This window comes from Bison bison, unplaced genomic scaffold (genome assembly GCF_000754665.1).
Source record: "Bison bison bison isolate TAMUID 2011002044 unplaced genomic scaffold, Bison_UMD1.0 scf7180017864270, whole genome shotgun sequence".
Taxonomy (NCBI): Eukaryota; Metazoa; Chordata; class Mammalia; order Artiodactyla; family Bovidae; genus Bison; species Bison bison.
The window spans coordinates 10,605,032-10,626,015 of NW_011494842.1; the positions used below are offsets into that span (position 1 = coordinate 10,605,032).

At 39.6% G+C, this 20,984-nt stretch overlaps 1 protein-coding gene across 1 annotated transcript in view; it reads right to left on the reverse strand.

The window, feature by feature from the left end:
* The window catches only part of GLO1 (glyoxalase I), a 26,247-nt gene that overhangs the window by 1,814 nt on the left and 3,449 nt on the right, over window positions 1-20,984 (reverse strand). The window contains exons 2-3 of the mRNA XM_010848692.1: window positions 7,768-7,850; window positions 5,047-5,152 (exon numbers count right to left, since the gene is read on the reverse strand). Of these exons, the coding sequence (XP_010846994.1) occupies window positions 5,047-5,152; window positions 7,768-7,850 (189 nt within the window). The remainder of the gene's footprint in view (window positions 1-5,046; window positions 5,153-7,767; window positions 7,851-20,984) is intronic.

The window sequence follows — 20,984 nt, forward strand, 5'->3', positions numbered from 1 at the left end:
ATATATATATATATAAATTTAAAATAATGTTTATTAATTACTAAATTTTATTTTACTATTTTAGTTAATTACATTATTTCGTTTATTAGTTTTAACTTACAAAAAATCTATTGGTGTGGCCCAGATGCACGAGTTTCAGAATGACACATTTTATCTTCTACACATAGCTGTAAACCAACTCTCCTAGAAATAAACAGTGGGACTGGCTGTATCTTGTAGGTATCAGGTAACTACTGCACCTGCACAATGTAACTTCATGCAGCTAGTTGAGCAGTCACAGAAACTGCCTTATTTTAAAGAGGAAAACGACAGCAGATGCTCAAGGGAGCCAGTAGCATGGCGCATCTAGCCAGCCAAGGGACCCAGATGCTTGGTCATACACTATTCTGTGTAACCCAAGCTGTGCCAATCAGATTCTTTCTCCCAGGACCTCATGACTGGGACTGAGAGGGTAATAGGTCTAGGAGTAGAGTTGTTTGCCTAAATGGAAAAAGTGTGACCTCAGAAATTTATTTTGGTACCAAGATGCTGAATTAGTTTGACTTTTATCTCTGGCTCCCCTCCTCAAGATCAGCTTCAGAGGAACACAGATAAAAAATGGTGGGGGGAAAGTATGATGCCTCTGATGTGACAGTTGGGGAGAGAAATGGTAGGGGTGAGGTGGTGACTATTTTAACCCACTTTGTGTGGAAGGGGTACTTGTGGCCAGACCACAAGGCAGGCCATCGTGGCTGTGGGAGAATAAACAAGGAGTTTTGCTAGTTTGGCTCTTGCTTCTCCCAGTGCCTTGGGCCTCAGCACCTACTCCCACAGTGCGGGAGGTTCGAATGACTGGTTCAGATGTCCTCGGGGGTAGGTAAGGGCAGAAAAACAGGTGGGGAGCAACTCATCTCCCAGAGGTTACACGTGCCACACAACCAGAGTTAGGGAAAAACAATGCCAGGAGCGTCTCCTACAAATACTACATCAGGGACAAAGGGGGAAAAGGATATGACTACAGAATGTGAAGTATTTGTCTTAACTCTTATTTTCTCTCTCTGCCCTGCACATGTCCCTGATATCACTTGGAATTTTAAGAACCAAGGTCTGGTCTTCCCCCACTCACATTGCCTGATGGCAGGAGGAGAAGGGGATGACAGAGGATGAGATGGTTGGATGGCATCACCGACTCAATGGACATGGGTTTGGGTGGACTCCTGGAGTTGGTAATGGACAGGGAGGCCTGGCGTGCTGCGGTTCATGGGGTCACAGAGTCAGAAACAACTGAGCGACTGAACTGAACTGATGGTTGGAATAGCTAATAGTTTCAGTAAAAAAATAAAAACAAACCCACCCAAATCTCTGAGACCAAAATAATAAGAATTTGAGGAATATAACTATAAAACAAACAATGGATTATAAATTCTAACTGAAGAACAAATATGAGATTGATGGACCAAGAACTATTGAAATATGTAAAAACAATGAGGAATATTAAATATAACCAATATGAAATAAGAATAAGAAAATATTAAAGAAAGTCAGCAAAAATTAGAAATCAAAATTATAATGAAGTGAAGTGAAAGTTGCTCAGTCGTGTCTGACTTTTTGTGACCCCATGGACTGTAGCCTTCCAGGCTCCTCTGTCCATGGAATTCTCCAGGCAAGAATATTGGACGGGGTAGCCATTCCCTTCTCCAGGGGATCTTCCCAACTCAGGAAATGAACCCAGGTCTCCTGCACTGCAGGCATATTCTTTACTGTCTGAGCCACCAACGGAGCCCAAGAATACTGGAGTGGGTAGCCTATCTGTTCTCCATGGGATCTTCCAGACCCAGGAATTGAACTGGGGTCTCCTGCACTGCAGATGGATTCTTTACCAGCTGAGCAATATAAAAGGAAGTCAGCAAAAATTAGAAATCAAAATTATAATAGGTGAAATAATACAATAGATGAGAATACAAAAGACGAATATAAGAACAGATACATCTGAGGGAAAATTAGCTAATTAGTATGCCAGTTTGAAGAAATCCCCAGAAGGAAGTCAAGGACAAAGAAAACAAATATAAAAAGCTTCTAGGACAAAACAGAAGAAAATAAACAAAGGAACACAAATCAGCAGATTTTTCAGCAGCAACACTGGATGGGAAAAATAAGACAACAGAGTTGTATTTTCAAGACTGAAGGAAAATAAACCTAAGGTTTATAGACAACAAAACTGTCATTTATATATATATATAAAGGCAAGGTTCTGGGGTATATGGAATGCCTCAAGAGTGCTGCCTCACAAACCCTTTGAAAGCAGTTTTGGTTGAGGTACTTAATAAAGGGACAGAAAAATCCAAAAGATGTTACAGCAAGAGATATATGGAGAAAAAAATATATACCTTTACATATTTATTATCTTAAAAAAACAAGCCAAAGAAAAAAGAAAAATAAATCAATACTATCCCAGCCTGGGTATAGTAAGATAATGGAGGTAGAAGGGAGCAAGTTCTTGTTTTACTGGGGAGGATGATTTTTGGATATCAAATCTCCTAATTGGAATTAAAAAAAAAAAAAAAGATGGAAATGAAACAGTGAAATATTCCAAATTAAAAATTTTAAAAATAAAATGGGATGGCAAAAATAGATCTAAATAAAATAATTATAATACATGTAAATCCAACAAAATCCAGATACATACTATTGTCAAGAGACATACCTAAATCATAAGGACATGCCAAAGTTGTAAAAGGATGAAAAAGAAAAACCAAATAATTATGAACTGAACAGACTTGCTGTAGTTACATTAAGAGCAGAAGAAACAGACTTTAAGGAACTTAGTTTTTGGGTGGCTAGATAGACCTGAGATAGTAAAAGCTGGTGGTCACTGAGAAATGGGCAGGGTTGAGGGGTGGAGAGGCGGCCTCGGTCTTTGGCGGCTCTCCAGATCCTGCAATTAGTCCCATGTGAAGCCACCCTCGAGTTTGCCTTTCGGTTTCCTAAGGTAACTCAGTGTGCTTCCAATCATTTCTCTTTCCTTAAGCTGGTTGGAGTAGGATTCAAAGTCACTTGCAACCAAAAGGTTTAACTACAACAGGACCCTCTGTGAGTGCTTAGTAAATGTCACAGAACTAAAGAGAGGCCTGAAGAAAACAAGTAGCAGACTCACCATCATCAGGTTTCTTCACAAATTTGACTCCCAGTTCTTCAAATCTTTTACAAGCACCATGAACATCAGGAACAGCAATTCCAATGTGACCTTAGGTAAAACCGCCCCCAAAACAAGGCAGAGAGAAAGAAGGAAAAATTACAACAGGGTATCCATGTGCCACAAGTGGCTTCCAAAACTAGTTAATTTCAAAACACAAGGCATCTGTAAACAGACTGAATCAAGTTGGTTCAAAACCTATAAAATATTAAAGAACAAGAATCTAAGTGGCTGGGTATAATAATTAGTTGCTCTAAATTATAAATTATTTGACATAAGCCCAATATTTGCTCATAAAGAGTTCAATCTGTTAATAACCTACTTAAAAAAACGATATCCATTTATTCATGCTTAATAAGCTAATTGTTGATAATGACTATATACCAGTCCATTTAAACTGATAATCCTGGCATTTGATTGAGAGATTTTAGATTAAGGCAGAAGTGTATACTAGCAGAAATTAGGATTATTATTAACCATCATTTTTGGTTTTGTTCTTTAATTTAAAAGTCTACTGGAAATACAGTACTGAGACTGAAAAATGAAACCATGGTGAGAGAATAAGTGTAAAGTTTAGATTGACATGATGAAATTATATTCCTAAATAAAATTAGGCTTCCCTGGTGGCTCAGATGGTAAAGAATCCACCTGTAATGCAGGAGACACAAGTTCAATCCTTGGGTTAGGAAGATGCCCTGGAGAAGGGAATGGTTACCCACTCCAGTATTCTTGCCTGGAGAATTCCACAGACAGAGGAATTAGTCCTCTGTCTAATTCCACAGGGTATATAGGTTCACCAAGAGTTGGACACAACTTACAGGTGGAAATAAAAATAGCCATACTAACAAAAATCTAAAAATGTTTTAGATTGCTTACAACCATAAATAGGTACCCAATGCAAAATCACAAAACCATAAAAGTGTATTACACACAAATAGGCAAACATACCAAATCCTCGAGGGTCTGAATTGCCACTGTGGTAACTCTGGGTCTCATCATCTTCCGTGCCCCAATTGCTACAGATGGAGAGAAAACATAATTCTAAGTGACCTGGAGAACAGAAATTCTGAAAAGAAAGCTGCAACAATCTTTGAAATCTTTCCATGTATATATGCTGCTTAATACACTTGGTCTAATCTCTGCTACTGTACACGTTAAGTTTTCAACAACAGAAAGAGCAAATAGGCAAAGAATGATGAACTAGACTAAGGAGACAATAAAACTAGGCATCTGGATAAGAATAAAAATGATAATAATAGCAACTACCATTCATTGTGCTATGGACTTTATATTTCATGAAGCCCTCAAAACAGCTGCATGGGTTAGATCTGAGCATCTCCATTTTACAAATGAGACTGCCACTTAGGGAGGTGGTATAACTTGATCACAGAGCTGTCATCAGAGGCAAGACTCAGGCCAGGTCTGTCTGACTCCAGAGCTGTTCTGATTCAGGAGACACATGAAATAGCACACCCTGAAACAAATCTGTTTTGTTAATTTTTAAAGACTGCACAAAAACAGCATACAGAATAAAACAGAAAGGAGAATGCCTATGACAATCTCACCTGTACTATCCAAACATTCATTAGCTACATTTTGACAAACATCTTGCCATTTCATTATTACATTCTCTGCAAATGATCTCATTTGCCCTACTTGCACCATAAGAACAATATAAAGATCCATGAAAAAATACTCAAAGATATTGTTACAAATGGAAAGTGGTTAGATAAAACCCAGTTTGAATTAAGCTGGTAAGTAAGGGGGAAAAGTTAAAAAAAAAAAAAAAAGCTTCCAAAAAATGTAGAATACATAAACAAAATAAAGACTCATACTTACTGTGTCAGTTCAAGTGTAGCTTTTCTGGAGAATACCCACGCTACTTTTTCATCTTTATCTTTTGGGATGTCATTTTTATCCTCATAAGCCAAGAAATAGAGTGAAAATTTCATAGTGGGGAAATCAAGTTTCTGGAGTAGTCTGAAATTAAATAACAAGCCTGACTCAACTTACAAGAAAAGTCGATTAATACTAAAATCAACATGACGATATTCGAGTTCTACTGAGAATAAGAACAGTACACAGTGAGGCTGTTTTAATAGAAAAAGCAAGGAAAAATCAATAAAAAAGTCTAATTAAAAAACTTATCTGTAAATATCAGTGAAATTTAAAAAAATTAAATGTAAACTTGTAATTCATCAGTTCTTCAAATACAATGAAAATTAGCTGGATTTATGGTACCTGGATAAGTGTCAAAAGATATCTTCAAAAGAAAATTTTGTTTTTCAGTGGAAAATATAATGTCTCACACCTTTAGGATATATGGCATTCAGTTACTGTGCCAAAACTCCTAGGAAGATAAGGTGAGGACAGGTGTTAAGAGAGGGCAGATTAACAGCACAGAAGACATGAATGTCCATAATAAAGTGGTTGACAGTACCAAATACTGCAGAAAGGTCAGACAGGATTAAGTTTGAGGAGAAGTGAGTAGATACAGAAAGGTCCTGTGAGGGCAGTTTCACCAGCACGCACAGCAGAGGCTGGAGAATGGGAGGTGAGCAAGTGGGGTCTATCTGTACAGACAGTCCTAATGATGGGATGGACCGCAAGAGAGCAGAGAGCGACAATTATCCTACAATAGAGAAGACTTAAGTTTCTTTTGTAGGTTGAAAAGAGCAGTGGAAAAGGAGCGACTGTGAGAGGAAGTGCATGAATTCCGCACCCTGAGGTTCTGAAGAAGATTCAACAAAGCTGTGGCTTCTAAAATGAACTTAGAGTGTGACGTTATTTTGCAAGGAGTAGGGTGAAATGAGGATACACACAGTATAGTTTTCTTTAGATTACGGAGGATTAAATGCTCAAAAATGACTTCATTCAACACCAATAAGAGGGAATGACTGAAGCATAGCAAATAATAAGTTTCTAGAGTTCTGTTCCAAATCTTCTACTTATTACTGCTATGTAATATGCCTTAGCCCACTAAGATCTACCCACTGACTCATCACAAATAGCTCTTACTCAAACATGTTTATGATGAAGTGTCATACAACTCAAATACTCCAATCACAAAAAACTATCTCTGCACCTACCAAAGCAGACTGCCTAAGCTCTTACAGACCAGTCAAATGGAGCACTTAAACGTGTTTTACACTCCTCTTCTCAGCACAGCATTATCTTTCACTAGAACATCAAGCTGTACTCTTGTGTTAGTCGCTCAGGCATGTCCGACTCTTTGCAACCCCATGGACTGTAGCCACCAGCCTCCTCTGTCCATGGAATTCTCCAGGTCAGAATACTGGAGTGGGTTGCCATTTCCTTCTCCAGGGGATCTTCCCAACCCAGGGATCGAACCCAGGTCTCCTGCATTGCAGGCAGATTCTTCACCATCTGAGTACTCTATTTGGGGCTCTTTAAAAATAATGTCAACACTGGAGTTGTTTGGACCTGGATTCAAATTCCAGCTCTGCCATGTTCCCACTGTGGGATTTGGTGCCGTAAGTTAATGCCTTTAAGCTTTGGTTTCTTCCTTTCCATGTAAAATGGAAATATAAGCTATTTCATAAGCCTTTTGTGAAGACTGAATGAAAGAACATATAAAGGGCCTGGCAAATAGCAGACGTTCAATACATTTGTTTCATTACGTCCTTTAAATATGTCATGGTGCGTTAGTAGCTAAGTCGTGTCCGACTCTTATGACCCCATGAACTGCAGACTGCCAGGCTCCTCTTTCCATGGGATTCTCCAGGCAAGTACACTGGAGTAGGTTGCCATTTCCTTCTCCAGGGGATCTTCCCAACCCAGGAATCCAACCCAGGTCTCCTGCATTGCAGGCAGAATCTTTACTGACTGAGCTATGCGCAAAACCACTTTTTCTGGAAAGAATGACAAGAAACTGTTAACAGCCGTTATCTTTGAAGAGAACTAGGAGAGGGAGGCTGTCATTTTTCACTTTGTATTTCTCGGAAGCAGTCAGATTTTCTAAATATAGACATATACTGTATTACTTAACGTTTTCTCTTAATGTCAATGAAGGTTATCTAGGCAGTAAATTAAAGATTATTTTACTCTCTATACTACCAGAAATAAATAAAAACCCTCATATTATTTAGGGAAACAAATCAAGAAAAGCAAATATGTTAAAGGTATCAAATCAGTGAATATTACTTATTTGGAAAAAGAGAACATATCCTATAAAATGGGACAGATGGTCAACTTTAGGTAAACTCACTAAATTTTCTAAATAATGTGTCTTTATAGCTATATCTTTTCTGAAGAAAACAAGAGGCTAAGAGTGGCCATAACATCAAAATGGTCTGGGCACGTTAAGGATTTAACTGGCAGCTCTCAGTGAAAAGGGAGTTAGAGAAAATGCAAGCACTGGTGTCTTGCTGCCCAGTGAACCTGGCTGGGAGAGAGGACAGGAACCTGACGGAAGCCCTGGCCAGTCAGTCAAGCCTAGTCCCAGACTCCTGGCCAAAAGCACTTTTGTGACCTTTGAAGCAAACTTTAATCTATTTTTAAAATAGATCTGAAAACATTGCCTATATTTGCAAAGCTATGTATTTAAACATCACAGGTACCAACAGTTTACTTACGTCATTCCAAGAATTCTCGTATAAAAATCCAGTGACTTCTTAGGATCCTTAATTCGCAACATGGTCTGCTGCAAGAGAAAATCCTAAGGGGAAACAGTATGTATTCAGTTCAATTCAGTTCAGTCACTCAGTCGTGTCCGACTCTTTGCGACCCCATGAATTGCAGCACGCCAGGCCTCCCTGTCCATGTATTAAACACCTTTAATTTTTACTACTTGTTACCAACATTAGCTTTGCTTTCTGTAACAAGATACCAACAGCCCACTATGGCAATCCCTTAGTCCATCATGGCTTTATTATTGCTTCTGTTCAGTCCATAAAAGCTATGCTGAAATTTGTGTAGCTCGGTCAAAGAGTTGGGTTTTAAAAATTTTTTTTTCTATAGATTTCGTGCCAAGTTCTGTAAAACAAGTTCAACAACCCTGTTTATCCTATCCCTATTTCTATTCTATCCTAAAATCTTTTTAAGCAGCAATCTGGATCTCAAGAATCCTAAAGAGTTCATATTCATTGATCAAGATATTGCCCTTCTAAAAATCTATCTAAGGAAATAATTAGAAACTTTGACAAAGATTTATGTATAAAGACATTCATCACAGCATTTACAAAGTAACTGTGTGCCAAATACTGTTCTAAATGATTTATAGAAATTAACTTATATGATCTTCATAACAACCCTCCTTATGATATATATATTATATATATATAATGTATATATTATACCATCCCCATTTTACTATTGAGAAAGTAACTGGCAGAGAAAAAAAAAACCTCAGTCCAAACAGTTTGGTTCCAAAGTCCTTGCTTTCAACCACCTTGCTAAACTGCCTCTAACAATGAAGAAATAGTTAGATAAACTAGTTGTTGTTGCTTAGTAGTGAAGTCGTGTTAGACTCTCTGCAATCCCATGGACTGTAGCCCACCAGGCTACTCTGTCCATGGGTTTTCCCAGGCAAAAATATTGGAGTGGGTTGCCATTTCCTTCTCTAGGGGATCTTCCCGACCCAGGGATTGAACCTGCATCTCCTGCTTTAACACAGGCATAATAGAATATATGAAGACATTTAAAATGCTGTTTTAGAAGTATGTGGACATACATACGATATTATGACATACATGTTATATGTCAATTTTATCTCAATAAAGATGGCAAAAACAGTTTAGAAAATGGAAAGATACACCACTTTTCTGATTGAGAAGACTTAATAAGATAAATACATTATTTCTAAGAAAACACAGAGTAATATAAATTCCAAAATCATTTAACCTTAAAAAAAAGTCTATATATGGCAAAAAGATTAACAAATACATTCAATGTTAATGGATTTATTCATAAAAGTAAAGGCATATAAATCCTTTGCTGCCAAAGTATTATTTGGATGATAGTTAAAAAAACAAGCAGGGTTTGCTTTTTATAAAATGATTTAGTTATTCTATGCTCAGGTAACAGTTTTCTTTTTATCACCAAAACATTCTGTTAATTCTCTGTAACAGAATGTTAAACCACTCTGTTACTTCTGATAAACACTCAAATGATTTTGGAAAAAAGTTTCTTTAAAAGTTACTAAAAATCACTGTTTATTGCTATTGTTCTAAAATATTGTTTGAAATAAATATATCTTGTGTCTAAAAAAAGACTTGTGCCTAAAAGTTGATGTCTTATCTCATGGGACAGTTTTTAACTTTGTCTCTCCCTTTGGGTGTTCAGTTGCTAAGTCGTGTCCAACCTTTGCAGCCTCATGGACTACAGCCTGACAGGCTCCTCTGTCTTTGGGATTTCCCAGGCAAGAATACTGGAGTGGGTTGCCATCTCCTTCTCCAGGGGATCTTCCCAACTTGGGGATGGAATCCTCATTGCCTGCATTGCAGGTGGATTCTTTACAACTGAGCCCCCAAGGATGTCTTTCCCTTATTATGCTCTAAATTCAGAACAGTAAAAGATGTCTTTTATGCTCAAAAAGTTTCAGGCTTTCTCGGTTAACTGCTAAGCAACAAAGATTTGCTCCTCTGCTTACAAAAAGAAAGAATAATAGAAATAATCAGTCTTTTGCAGGAGTGGGAGAGGGCAATTTCCAAATTTAATTAATTTAAAACTACAGTGTAAAAACGTTAAAGGTCCAATCAGGCATGTTTCTAGTACATGTACTATGTGCCTACAATATAATCTTGACAAAACTATAAAAAGTGGAGCCGGGAGTGAACCAGAGGATCAAGGTCAAGGTCCCTTTAAGCACTTTTAAATGGACCTTTTTTTTGGTATAAGACGTGAACGTAGGGCTTCACTTTTTACGAATGTCCAATGGCTCCAGCACTATTTGTTCAAAAAATCTATCCTTTCTCCACTGAATTACTTTTGCATCTCTGTGAAAAATTTGTTGGGTTTTTATTAGTGAGTTTATTTCTGGGTTCTACTCTTTTCCACTGATCTATATCAGTTGTAACTCACACAGCATTTGGCATCATCATAAAATGGTTTGAGTGAAGTGTAGAAACCTTATCTCTCCTTATATCCCTTTCCTCTCTCTGATTTATAACTGTCTTAAAATATTTCCACTGCTGGGCCAGGGCAGAATGCTAGGTTTTCCGTGTTTCTCCACTGATAACAGCACGAGGGGAAAGATTGTTACTGCCTGGCAAGACGAAATCATCGCTCCCTAGTCTTCTCTGATGCTACCGTAGCACGGGGAGGTTGAGCACCTTATTATAGCCAGTTGGCTGGAAGACTAAACTCCCCACTCAGCCTCTGCTGGCACAGGTGTGGCTGAGGCCACTGTTTTCTCTATGGGATTTGGTTGTAGTAGAGCACTTGTTGTCTAAAAGTTTTCTGACTTATCAGGAAATACTGTGTATTTCCTGGTCCTGTGGGTAGAGAAAGTAAGCATTCATTTGGCTTTTTTGTGTGTGCATCCATTGGCATTTCCAGATCACTAAGCCTTTAGCTCTAAGTCTGGGCTATATGAGGCAGAGAGAAAACCCAGGAAACTTACTGCCATGAGGTTCCTAGGGTTTCAAAGTCCCTACCCAGTCTGCCTTCTTCTCTCTGCTTTGCAGAGTCTTCCTATTTTTGTTTTATATAAGCATATCTTGTTTCATTGCACATCACTTTGTTGTAGTTCACAGATACTGGTTGTTTTTTCCCCCCAAATTGAAGGTCTGTAACAATCCTGTGTCCAACAAGTCTATCAGTGATACTTTTCCAACAGCGTTTGCTCACTTTGTATCCCTGATCACATTTTGGTAATTCTCACAATACTTCAAACTTTTCATTACATTTGTTATGATGATCTGTGATCAATGATCTTTGATGCTATTATTGTGATTGTTTTGGGGTGCCATGAACCACATCCACATTAGATGACAAACTTAACTGAAAAACACTGTGTGTGTTCTGACTACTCCACTGACAGACCACTGCCCCATCTCTCTCCCCATACTCAGGTTTCCCTATTCCCTGAGACACAATACTGAAATTACATCAATTAATAACTGTGCAATGGTCTCTAAGAGTTCAAATGAAAGGAAGAATTCCATGTCTCGTATTTTAAATCAAAAGCTAGAAATGATTAAGCTGAGCGAGGAAGGTGTTTCAAAACCTAAGACAGACTGAAAGCTAGGCCTCCTGCACCAAGTTAGCCAAGTTGTGAAGACAAAGAAAAAGCTCTTTAACGAAGTTAATAGTGCACTCCGGTGAATACACAAATGATAAGAAAGTAAAACAGCCTTATTCCTGATATGGAGAAAGTTTTAGAGATCTGGATAGAAGATCAAACCAGTCAACATTCCTTCAAGCCAAAGCCTCATCCAGAGCAAGGCTCTCTCTCCCATTCTAGAGGGCAGAGAGAGGTGAGGAAGCTACAGAAGCAAAGTCTGAAGCTATCAGTGGTTGGTTCATGAAGTTTAAGTAAAGAAGCTAGTTGCATAACATAAAAGTGCAAGGTAAAGTAGCAAGTGCTGATGTAGAAGCTGCAGTGAGTTATCCAGAAGATCTAACTAAGATAATGAACGAAGGTGGCTGCACTAAACAGACTTTCAATGTAGATGAAACAGCTTTCTATTGGAAGAAGATGCCATCTAGGACGTTCACAATTGGAAAAAAGTCAGTGCCTTCGAAGCTTCAAAGGATAGGCTCATTCTCTTCTAGGAGCAAAAACAGCTAGTTACTTTAAGTTGAAGCCAATGCTCATTACCATTCTGAAAATCCTAGGGTTGTTAAGAATCATGCTGAATCTCCTCTGCCTGTGGTCTTTATAAATGAACAATAAAGCCTGGATGATAGCGTATCTACTTACAACATCATTTACTGAATATTTTAAGCCCACAGTTGAGACTTACTGCTCAGAAAAAAAATAAGATTCCTTTAATACATTCATTCAAAATGCACTTGGCCATCTAAGAGCTCTGACGGAGGTGAACAATGAGATTAATTTTGTTTCCATGCCTGCTAACACAATATCCATTCTTGCAGTCCATACATCAAGGAGTAATTCTGATTCCCAAGACTTATTCTTTAAGAAATATATTTTGTAAGGCTATAGCTGTCATAGATGATGATTCCGCTAATGAATTTGGGCAAAGTAAATTGAAAAACTTCTGGAAAGGCTTCACCATTCTAGATGCCATCTAGAACATTCATGATTCATGGGAAGAGGTCACAGTATCAACATTAATAGGAGTTTGGAAGAAGCTGATTGCAACCCTCACGGATGACTTTGAGAAGTTCAAGGCTGCAGTGGAGGAAATAACTGCAGATGTGGTGGAAATAACAAGAGAACTAAAATTAGAAGTGGATCCTGAAGATGTGACTGAATAGGTGCAACCTCAGGATAAAAGTTTCAATCTTGCATTAGCTAAACTTTCAGAAATTTTTATACTTGTCTGAACTGTGTGTTCTCGTCTTAATAACAGTGAGGCCAACTCTCCATGGAGCCTATCAACTCTCTCTCCCAATGAATTTTCAAATGTGATGCATTACCCCCAGCAAAGGGTCTTCTTCAGGTTCAACTAAGCATTCAGAGTCACAAGACAACTATAGGCTAGGAGGCTATCCGTCAGGAAAACACAGTTTACCAACAGAGTGGTGTTAGGTGTCTCTCTTCAGCAAGAGTTTGGAAAAGAATCTATACAGCTCGGGTGCAGGGAGAAGATCCACGTTAGGGCAGGAGTGGGAATCACCCTGGTGTCGAAGCCCTGTGTACCACTATCTCTAGTAGCAACTCCACAGGCACAGCTTTCAGAATTTTCACATGGGACAGTGATAAGAGTCACTGAATTCAGGCATACCCAAAGCTATATTAGATATTTATAATTCTCCCTTTGCAGATGCAACCTTCCAGTCAAGTTATTTCTACTGAAAGCAATATTGCCAAGTAGCAAATAGCATTTTCGTAGGAAAGAGAGCTGCTGCTGCTGCTAAGTCGCTTCAGTCATGTCCGACTCTGTGCGACCCCATAGATGGCAGCCCACCAGGCTCCCCCGTCCCTGGGATTCTCCAGGCAAGAACACTGGAGTGGGTTGCCATTTCCTTCTCCAATGCATAAAAGTGAAAAGTCAAAGTGAAGTCGCTTAGTCATTTCCGACTCTTAGCAACCCCATGGACTGGAGCCTACCAGGCTCCTCCGTCCATATGATTTTCCAGGCAAGAGTACTGGAGTGGGGTGCCATTGCCTTCTCCGAGGAAAGAGAGCTAGAGATAACCAAAGGTCAGATTCTTATCAAGGAAAAAAAGCCTAACTTTTTAACCCCTAGGTGTCACATCTCCTATGAATTAGAAATGGATAAAGTTTTGCTTTTTCCTGACTTAAAAAAAAAATTGCAATTGCCTTCTGTGAAAGTTCATTTTGGAAAAAGAAGTGTATTTGAGGGGAAGACTATTTACTATGTGACAGCTGGAGCACATGGTTGATATACTATGCTATGATACATTTTTTTTTTACTATCTTTTTCCTACTATTACTTCTCTGATTCAACCTATGTCAGAGAATAACAGTTGTTCCAGAAAATAATTCAGCCACTTCCTCTACACTTATTGTCCTATCTAAATTGATTTCATGTGGTTCTTTCCTTCTTCCCACTCAACAGCTAACAACATACTGCAAGTATACTTGACCTATAAATAAGGAAGACAAAAACAGGTAGGAGACACAAAGGAAATTAGTTTTATTTTAAAAATTACCTATGGTATTTGTAAACATACCTGCACCCGACTACTCTTACAACAAATAAAAGAAACAGGAATATCCTGGAAGCCCTCAGTATCATGAGGCCTTTCAAATCTCATGCAAAGGGAGAAAAACATACACAAGTAGGAAAGAAATATTAATAATTCTTCAGAGGCAATGTGATTCAAATGCTGGCTCTCTCTGTTACCCTGAGTAAATCATTACTTTTCTTGAACATCAGTTTTCACATGTTTAGAATGGAAATAATAATGGTTTTCAGCTCTTAGGGCTGAGTTGGAAAATAAATGGGAAAATGCATGTAAGTGCTTAGCAGAGTACTGTCTCAGAGTAAGTTACTCTACTTACTATTGCTCTTGTTGTTATTATTATAAAATATACCCCAGAATTTGTACTACCAACTATTGCTTTTGATTCCCAAGTCTGTATTCCCCAGCCCATACCTCTAACCTCAGCTCTGGATTTACATCTCCATCTGTCTACTCATTTCCACCTGAGTCAAATATCAAATTAATCACAGCCCAGATAAACACTCCTACTATTAATACATCCCCCTCAGGGAATGTCTCTAGAATCCCTTGTTAGCCCAAGTCAGACATATGGACAAATCTTCCTAGTTCCTAGTTTCTTTCTGCCACTCCTTCTGTAACCCAATCCAAGCGTTGGATTGGATCAACCTGACTGCTCAAGTCCCTCTGGAATCTTTGTCCTTGCCTCTCCAATGATCACTACTACCTTGCTCATGTCTTCACTACTTCCTGCCTGAGCGAGTGTCCAAACCTCCCTGGAGGGCTTCCCTGCTGGTCACGTTGGTCAGGAGCTGGCTTTCCAGTGCAGGTGGTGCAGTTTGATTCCTGGGTGGGAAGCTAGGACCCCACAAGCCTTGCCACCAAAAGAACCAAAACATAAACACAGAAGCAACATTGTAACAAAATCAATACTTTGAAAGTGATCCACATTAAAAAAAAAAAAAAGAAGCCTCCCAGGTCTGTCTGCTTCTTGTGAGCTTCAGTTCAGTTCAGTCGCTCAGTCGTGTCCGACTCTTTGCGACCCCATGAATCGCAGCACGCCAGGCCTCCCTGTCCATCACCAACTCCCGGAGTTCACTCAGACTCACGTCCATCGAGTCAGTGATGCCATCCAGCCATCTCATCCTCTGTCGTCCCCTTCTCCTCCTGCCCCCAATCCCTCCCAGCATCAGAGTCTTTTCCAATGAGTCAACTCTTCGCATGAGGTGGCCAAACTACTGGAGTTTCAGCTTTAGCATCAGTCCTTCCGAGGAAATCCCTGGGTTGATCACCTTCAGAATGGACTGGTGGGATCTCCTTGCAGTCCAAGGGACTCTCTAGAGTCTTCTCCAACACCACAGTTCAAACCCAAATGCAATCCAGAGTGATGCAATCCAGAATTCCGAGAACGCTACCAGACTGAGCTTTCTATAATAAAAACCCAGTTGTGTCATTTCTGGGTTAAAGATCAGAATTTCAATGGTGCCTTACAGCTTTAAGAAGAAAATCCCCAAAGCAAGCGCATACAGTTGTTGCATACTTCTCTAACTTCATCTTTTGTCATTACTCCACTAAACTGGTCATCTTAAATGGTTCTGATTTCATACTCTTAGCAGTTTAAAAAAAAAAAAGAGCATGCACCCACCATAAGTGTGTGTGTGTATATACATATATATCTTTTTAAAATTATGCACAGAAATATACTAAAAAAACCAAATATATTAAAAATGTATTTGCCAAACAAAAATCTTCGCAGGATGAGAAAAACGAACCAAGTGGGAATGTTCATATTTTCTCTGAGAATCCCAGTGACTGCTTTGTGTACCTCACCATTAACTCTGCCTTATAACTTCAGTCTCATTGTATACTTGCAAGTCCCTGCATCGGTTCTCTATTTTCACTGTGCTTTTATATAAACTACAGTTCTCTCTGCTGAGAAAAGTCATTCATCCATCTAGCCACTGTCCTTATTCTTTCCTTTCCATTTTTCTTCCCTCAATCCCTGCACCCAATTCTACCTAGCTACTTCCTTTGTATTCGGTAAAACCCAACATAAATGTCACCAGTATGCTTGTCTTAAGAACCCCATGAACAGTAAGAAAAAGCAAAAAGTTCGGACACTGAAAGATGAACTCCCCAGGTTGGCAGGTGCCCAATATGCCACTGGAGATCAAGGTAGAAATAACTCCAGAAAGAATGAAGAGACAGAACCAAAGCAAACACAACACCCAGTTGAGGATATGACTGGTGATGGAAGTAAAGTCCAATGCTGTAAAGAACAATATCGCATAGGAACCTGGAATTTTAGGTCCATGAAACATGGTAAATTGGAAGTGGTCAAACAGGAGATTACTGTGGACAAGAATCCCTTAGAAGAAATGGAGTAGCCATCACAGTCAACAAACAGTCTGAAATGCAGTACTTGGATGCAATCTCAAAAATGACAGAATGATCTCTGTTCGTTTCCAAAGCAAACCATTTAATATCACAGTAATCCAAGTTTATGCCCTGACCAGTAATGCTGAAGAAGCTGAAGTTGAACAGTTCTATGAAGACCTACAAGACCTTCTAGAACTAACACCCAAAAAAGGTATCCTTTTCATTATAGGGGACTAGGGGACTGGAATGAAAAAGTAGGAAGTCAAGAGCTACCTGGAGTAACAGGCAAATTTGGCCTTGGAGTACAGAATGAAGCAGGGCAAAGGCTAATAAAGTTTTGCCAAGAGAAAGCACTGGTCATAGCAAACACGCTCTTCCAACAACACAAGAGAAGACTCTACACATGGACATCCCCAGACGGTCAATACTGAAATCAGACTGATTAAATTCTTTGCAGCCAAAGATGGACAAGCTCTATACAGTCAGCAAAAATAAGACAGGGAGCTGACTGTGGCTCAGATCATGAACTCCTTATTGCAAAATTCAGACTTAAAGTAGGCAAAACCACTAGACCATTCAGGTATGACCTAAATCAAAGCCCTTAAGATTATACAGTGGAAGTGACAAATAGATTCAAGGGATTAGATCTGATAGGCAGAATGCCTGAAGAACTATGGACGGAGGTTCATGACATTGTACAGGAGACAGGGTAAAGACCATCCCCAAGAAAAAGAAAAGCAAAAAAGGCAAAGTGGTTGTCTGAGGGTGTGTTACAAATAGCTGTGAAAAGAAGAGAAGCAAAAGGCAAAGGAGAAAAGGAAAGATATACCCATTTGAGTGCAGAGTTCTAAAGAATAGCAAGGAGACATAAGCAAGCCTTCCTCAGTGATCAATGCAAAGAAACAGAGGAAAACAATAGAGTGGGAAAGACTAGAGATCTCTTCAAGAGAATTAGAGATACAAAGGACACATTTCATGCAAAGATGGGCTCAATAAAGAACAGAAATGGTATGGACCTAACAGAAGCAAAAGATATTAAGAAGAGGTGGCAAGAATACAAACTTGCCATATACAAAAAAGATCTTCATGACTCAGATAATCACGATGGTATGATCACTCACCTAGAGCCAGACATCCTGGATTGCAAAGTCAAGTGGGCCTTAGGAAGCATCACTACAAACAAAGCTAGTGGAGGTGATGGAATTTCATTTGAGCTATTTCAAATCCTAAAAGATGATGCTGTCAAAGTGCTGCACTCAATATGCCAGCAAATTTGGAAAACTCAGCAGTGGCCACAGGACTAGAAAAGGTCAGTTTTCATTCCAATCCCAAAGAAAGGCAATGCCAAAGAATGCTCAAACTACTGAACAATTGCACTCATCTCACATGCTAGTAAAGCAATGCTCAAAATTCTCCAAGTCAGGCTTCAACACTACATGAACCGTGAACTTCCTGATGTTCAAGTTGGATTTAGAAAAGGCAGAGGAACCAGAGATCAAATTGCCAACATCCGTTGGATCATCGAAAAAGCAACAAGAGTTCAAGAAAAACATCTACTTTTGCTTTATTGACTATGCCAAAGTCTTTGACTGTGTGGATCACAACAAACTGGAAAACTCTTAAAGAGATAGGAATACCAGACCACCTGACCTGCCTCTTGAGAAATCTGTATGCAGGTCAGGAAGCAACAGTTAGAACTGGACATGGAACAACAGACTGGTTCCAAATCAGGAAAGGAGTACGTCAAGGCTGTATATTGTCATCCTGCTTATTTAACTTTATATGCAGAATACATCATGAGAAATGCTGGGCTGGATGAAGCACAAGCTGGAATCAAGACTGCCAGGAGAAATATCAATAACCTCAGGTATACGGATGACACCACCCTTATGGCAGAAAGTGAAGAAGAACTAAAGAGCCTCTTGGTGAAAGTGAAAGAGGAGAGTGAAAAAGTTAGCTTAAAATTCAACATTCAGGAAACTAAGATCATGGCATCTGGTCCCATCACTTCATGGCAAATAGATGGGGAAACAATGGAAACAATGAGAGACTTTATTTTGGGGGGCTCCAAAATCACTGCAGATGGTGACTGCAGCCATGAAATTAAAAGACGCTTGCTCCTTGGAAAAAAAGCTATGACCAACCTAGACAGCATAGTAAAAAGCAGAGCCATTACTTTGCCAACAAAGGTCTGTCTAGTCAAAGCTATGGTTTTTCCATTAGTCATGTATGGATTTGAGAGTTGGACTATATAGAAAGCTGAGCACCGAAGAATTGATGCTTTCTAACTGTGGTGCTGGAGTATACTCTTGAGAGTCCCTTGGACTGTAAGGAGATCCAACCAGTCCATCCTAAAGGAAATCAGTCCTGAATATTCATTGGAAGGACTGATGTTGAAACTGAAACTCCAATACTTTGGCCATCTGATAAAAAGAACTGATTCATTGGAAAAGACCCTGATGCTGGGTAAGATTGAAGGCGGGAAAAGAAGGGAATGACAGAGGATGAGATGGTTGGATGGCATCACTGACTCAATGGACATGAGTTTGAGTAAACTTCGGGAGTTGGTGATGGACAGGGAGGCCTGGCATGCTGCAGTCTATGGGGTCGCAAAGAGTCGGAAATGACTGAGCGACTGAACTAAACTGAAGAGTCACCAACACTAAAAGTATTCCCTGACCTCCTCATCTACCACTCAGATGGGAAGGGACATCAAGTAACTGTATCAAAGAGGACTGACAGAGACAGTAAACAGAATGTCAGGAGATCACTATTTGGGGATAGCAGCATTGGCTTTTTGAAGCAAGTTAGTATGTCTGCCCGGGATGTGGTGTAGCTGTATATTCTTTGATCTGCCTCTATGACAAAGATGCAAATGATCAACAAACAAGTTGACCTTCTACCACTTTCTCCTTTCCAAACCAGGTCCTCATCACTTTTCTCACCTTTTAGGTGTCGTCATCATCTCTAAGCTTAGATCTCTCCAATCTATTCTATAGAATGATTTGAATCCCTCAGTGGTTCCCCACTAACTATATGAGATCCAATTTTCTTAGAAGTGACACTCCAGGCTCTCTCCAAGATCTGGCTTCAACCTACCATTCCAGTCTTCTCTACCACTGCTTAAATAACTTGAACCAAAAACACATAACTCATTTCTCCAGAACACGTTTCACACTGCATCTTTCTGCCACCTCACCACAGTTTTGCTCAGATGTCTCCTCCACCTAGAAGCCTTCCCATGCAACCATCTCCTATGTGATGTTGGGATCCCATCTATCTTTCAAGGTCTAGGCTCACCCCCACCTTCTTCTTGACTCACTCCCTGATATCCACAGTTAAAATACAACCTTGAATTGTATTGCTTTTCATAGTTTAGAGATCATAGATACATTTTATCCTTATAGCAGCTGCTTTTACAAACTCGGCCCAAGTGTCCTGCTAAGATCATTATGGCCAATGATAGAATTAGGGATTCAAACGTAGGTCTTCAGCCTCCAAATACTCTGATTACATATCATACTATAGATGCTACTGACCTGCAGCATGACATCCCAGAGTGTGAAGTCAAGTGGGCCTTAGGAGGCATATAACAAACAAAGCAGGTGGCAGCAGTGGAACTCTAGCTGAGCTATTACAAATCCGAAAAGATGATGCTGTTAAAATGATGCACTCAAAATGTCAGCAAATCTGGAAAACTCAGCAGTGGCCACAGAACTGGAAAAGGTGAGTTTTCATTCCAATCCCCAAGAAGGGCAATGCCAAAGAATGTTCAAACCACCATACAATTGCGCTCATTTCACGTGCTAGCAAAGTTATGCTCAAAATCCTTCAAGATAGGATTAAGCAGTACCCCCAAGAACTCTGAGATGTATCAGCTGGGTTTAGAAAAGGCAGAGAAACCAGAGATCAAATTGCCAACAATCATTGGATCATGGAAAAAGCAAGAGAATTCCAAAAAAAAAATCCATCCACTTCTGCTTCATTGACTATACTAAAGCCTTTCACTATGTGGATCACAAAAATCTGTGGAAAATTCTTAGAGATGGAAATACCAGACCACCTTACCTGACTCCTGGGGAACCCATGTGTGGATCAAGAAGCAACAGTTAGAATGGGACATGGAACAACAGACTGGTTCCAAATTGGGAAAGGAGTACAACAAGGCTGTATATTGTCACTCTGCCTAGTTAACTTATATGCAGAACATCATGTTAAATGCCAGGATAGATGAATCCCAAGTTGGAATCAAGATTGCTGGGAGAAATATTAACAAACTCAGATATGCAGATGATACCATTCTAGTGGCAGAAAGTGAAAAAGAACTAAAGAACCTCCTGATGAGGATGAAAAAGAGGAGAGTGAAAAAGCTGGCTTGAAACTCAACGTTCAAAAACTAACATCATGGCATCTGGTCCCATGAGTTGAGTTCAGTTCAGTCACTCAGTCGTGTCCGACTCTTTGCGACCCCATGAATCGCAGCACCTGTCAGGCCTCCCTGTCCATCACCAGTTCCCGGAGTTCACTGAGACTCACGTCCATCGAGTCAGTGATGCCATCCAGCCATCTCATCCTCTGTCGTCCCCTTTTCCTCCTGCCCCCAATCCCTCCCAGCATCAGAGTCTTTTCCAATGAGTCAACTCTTCACATGCTG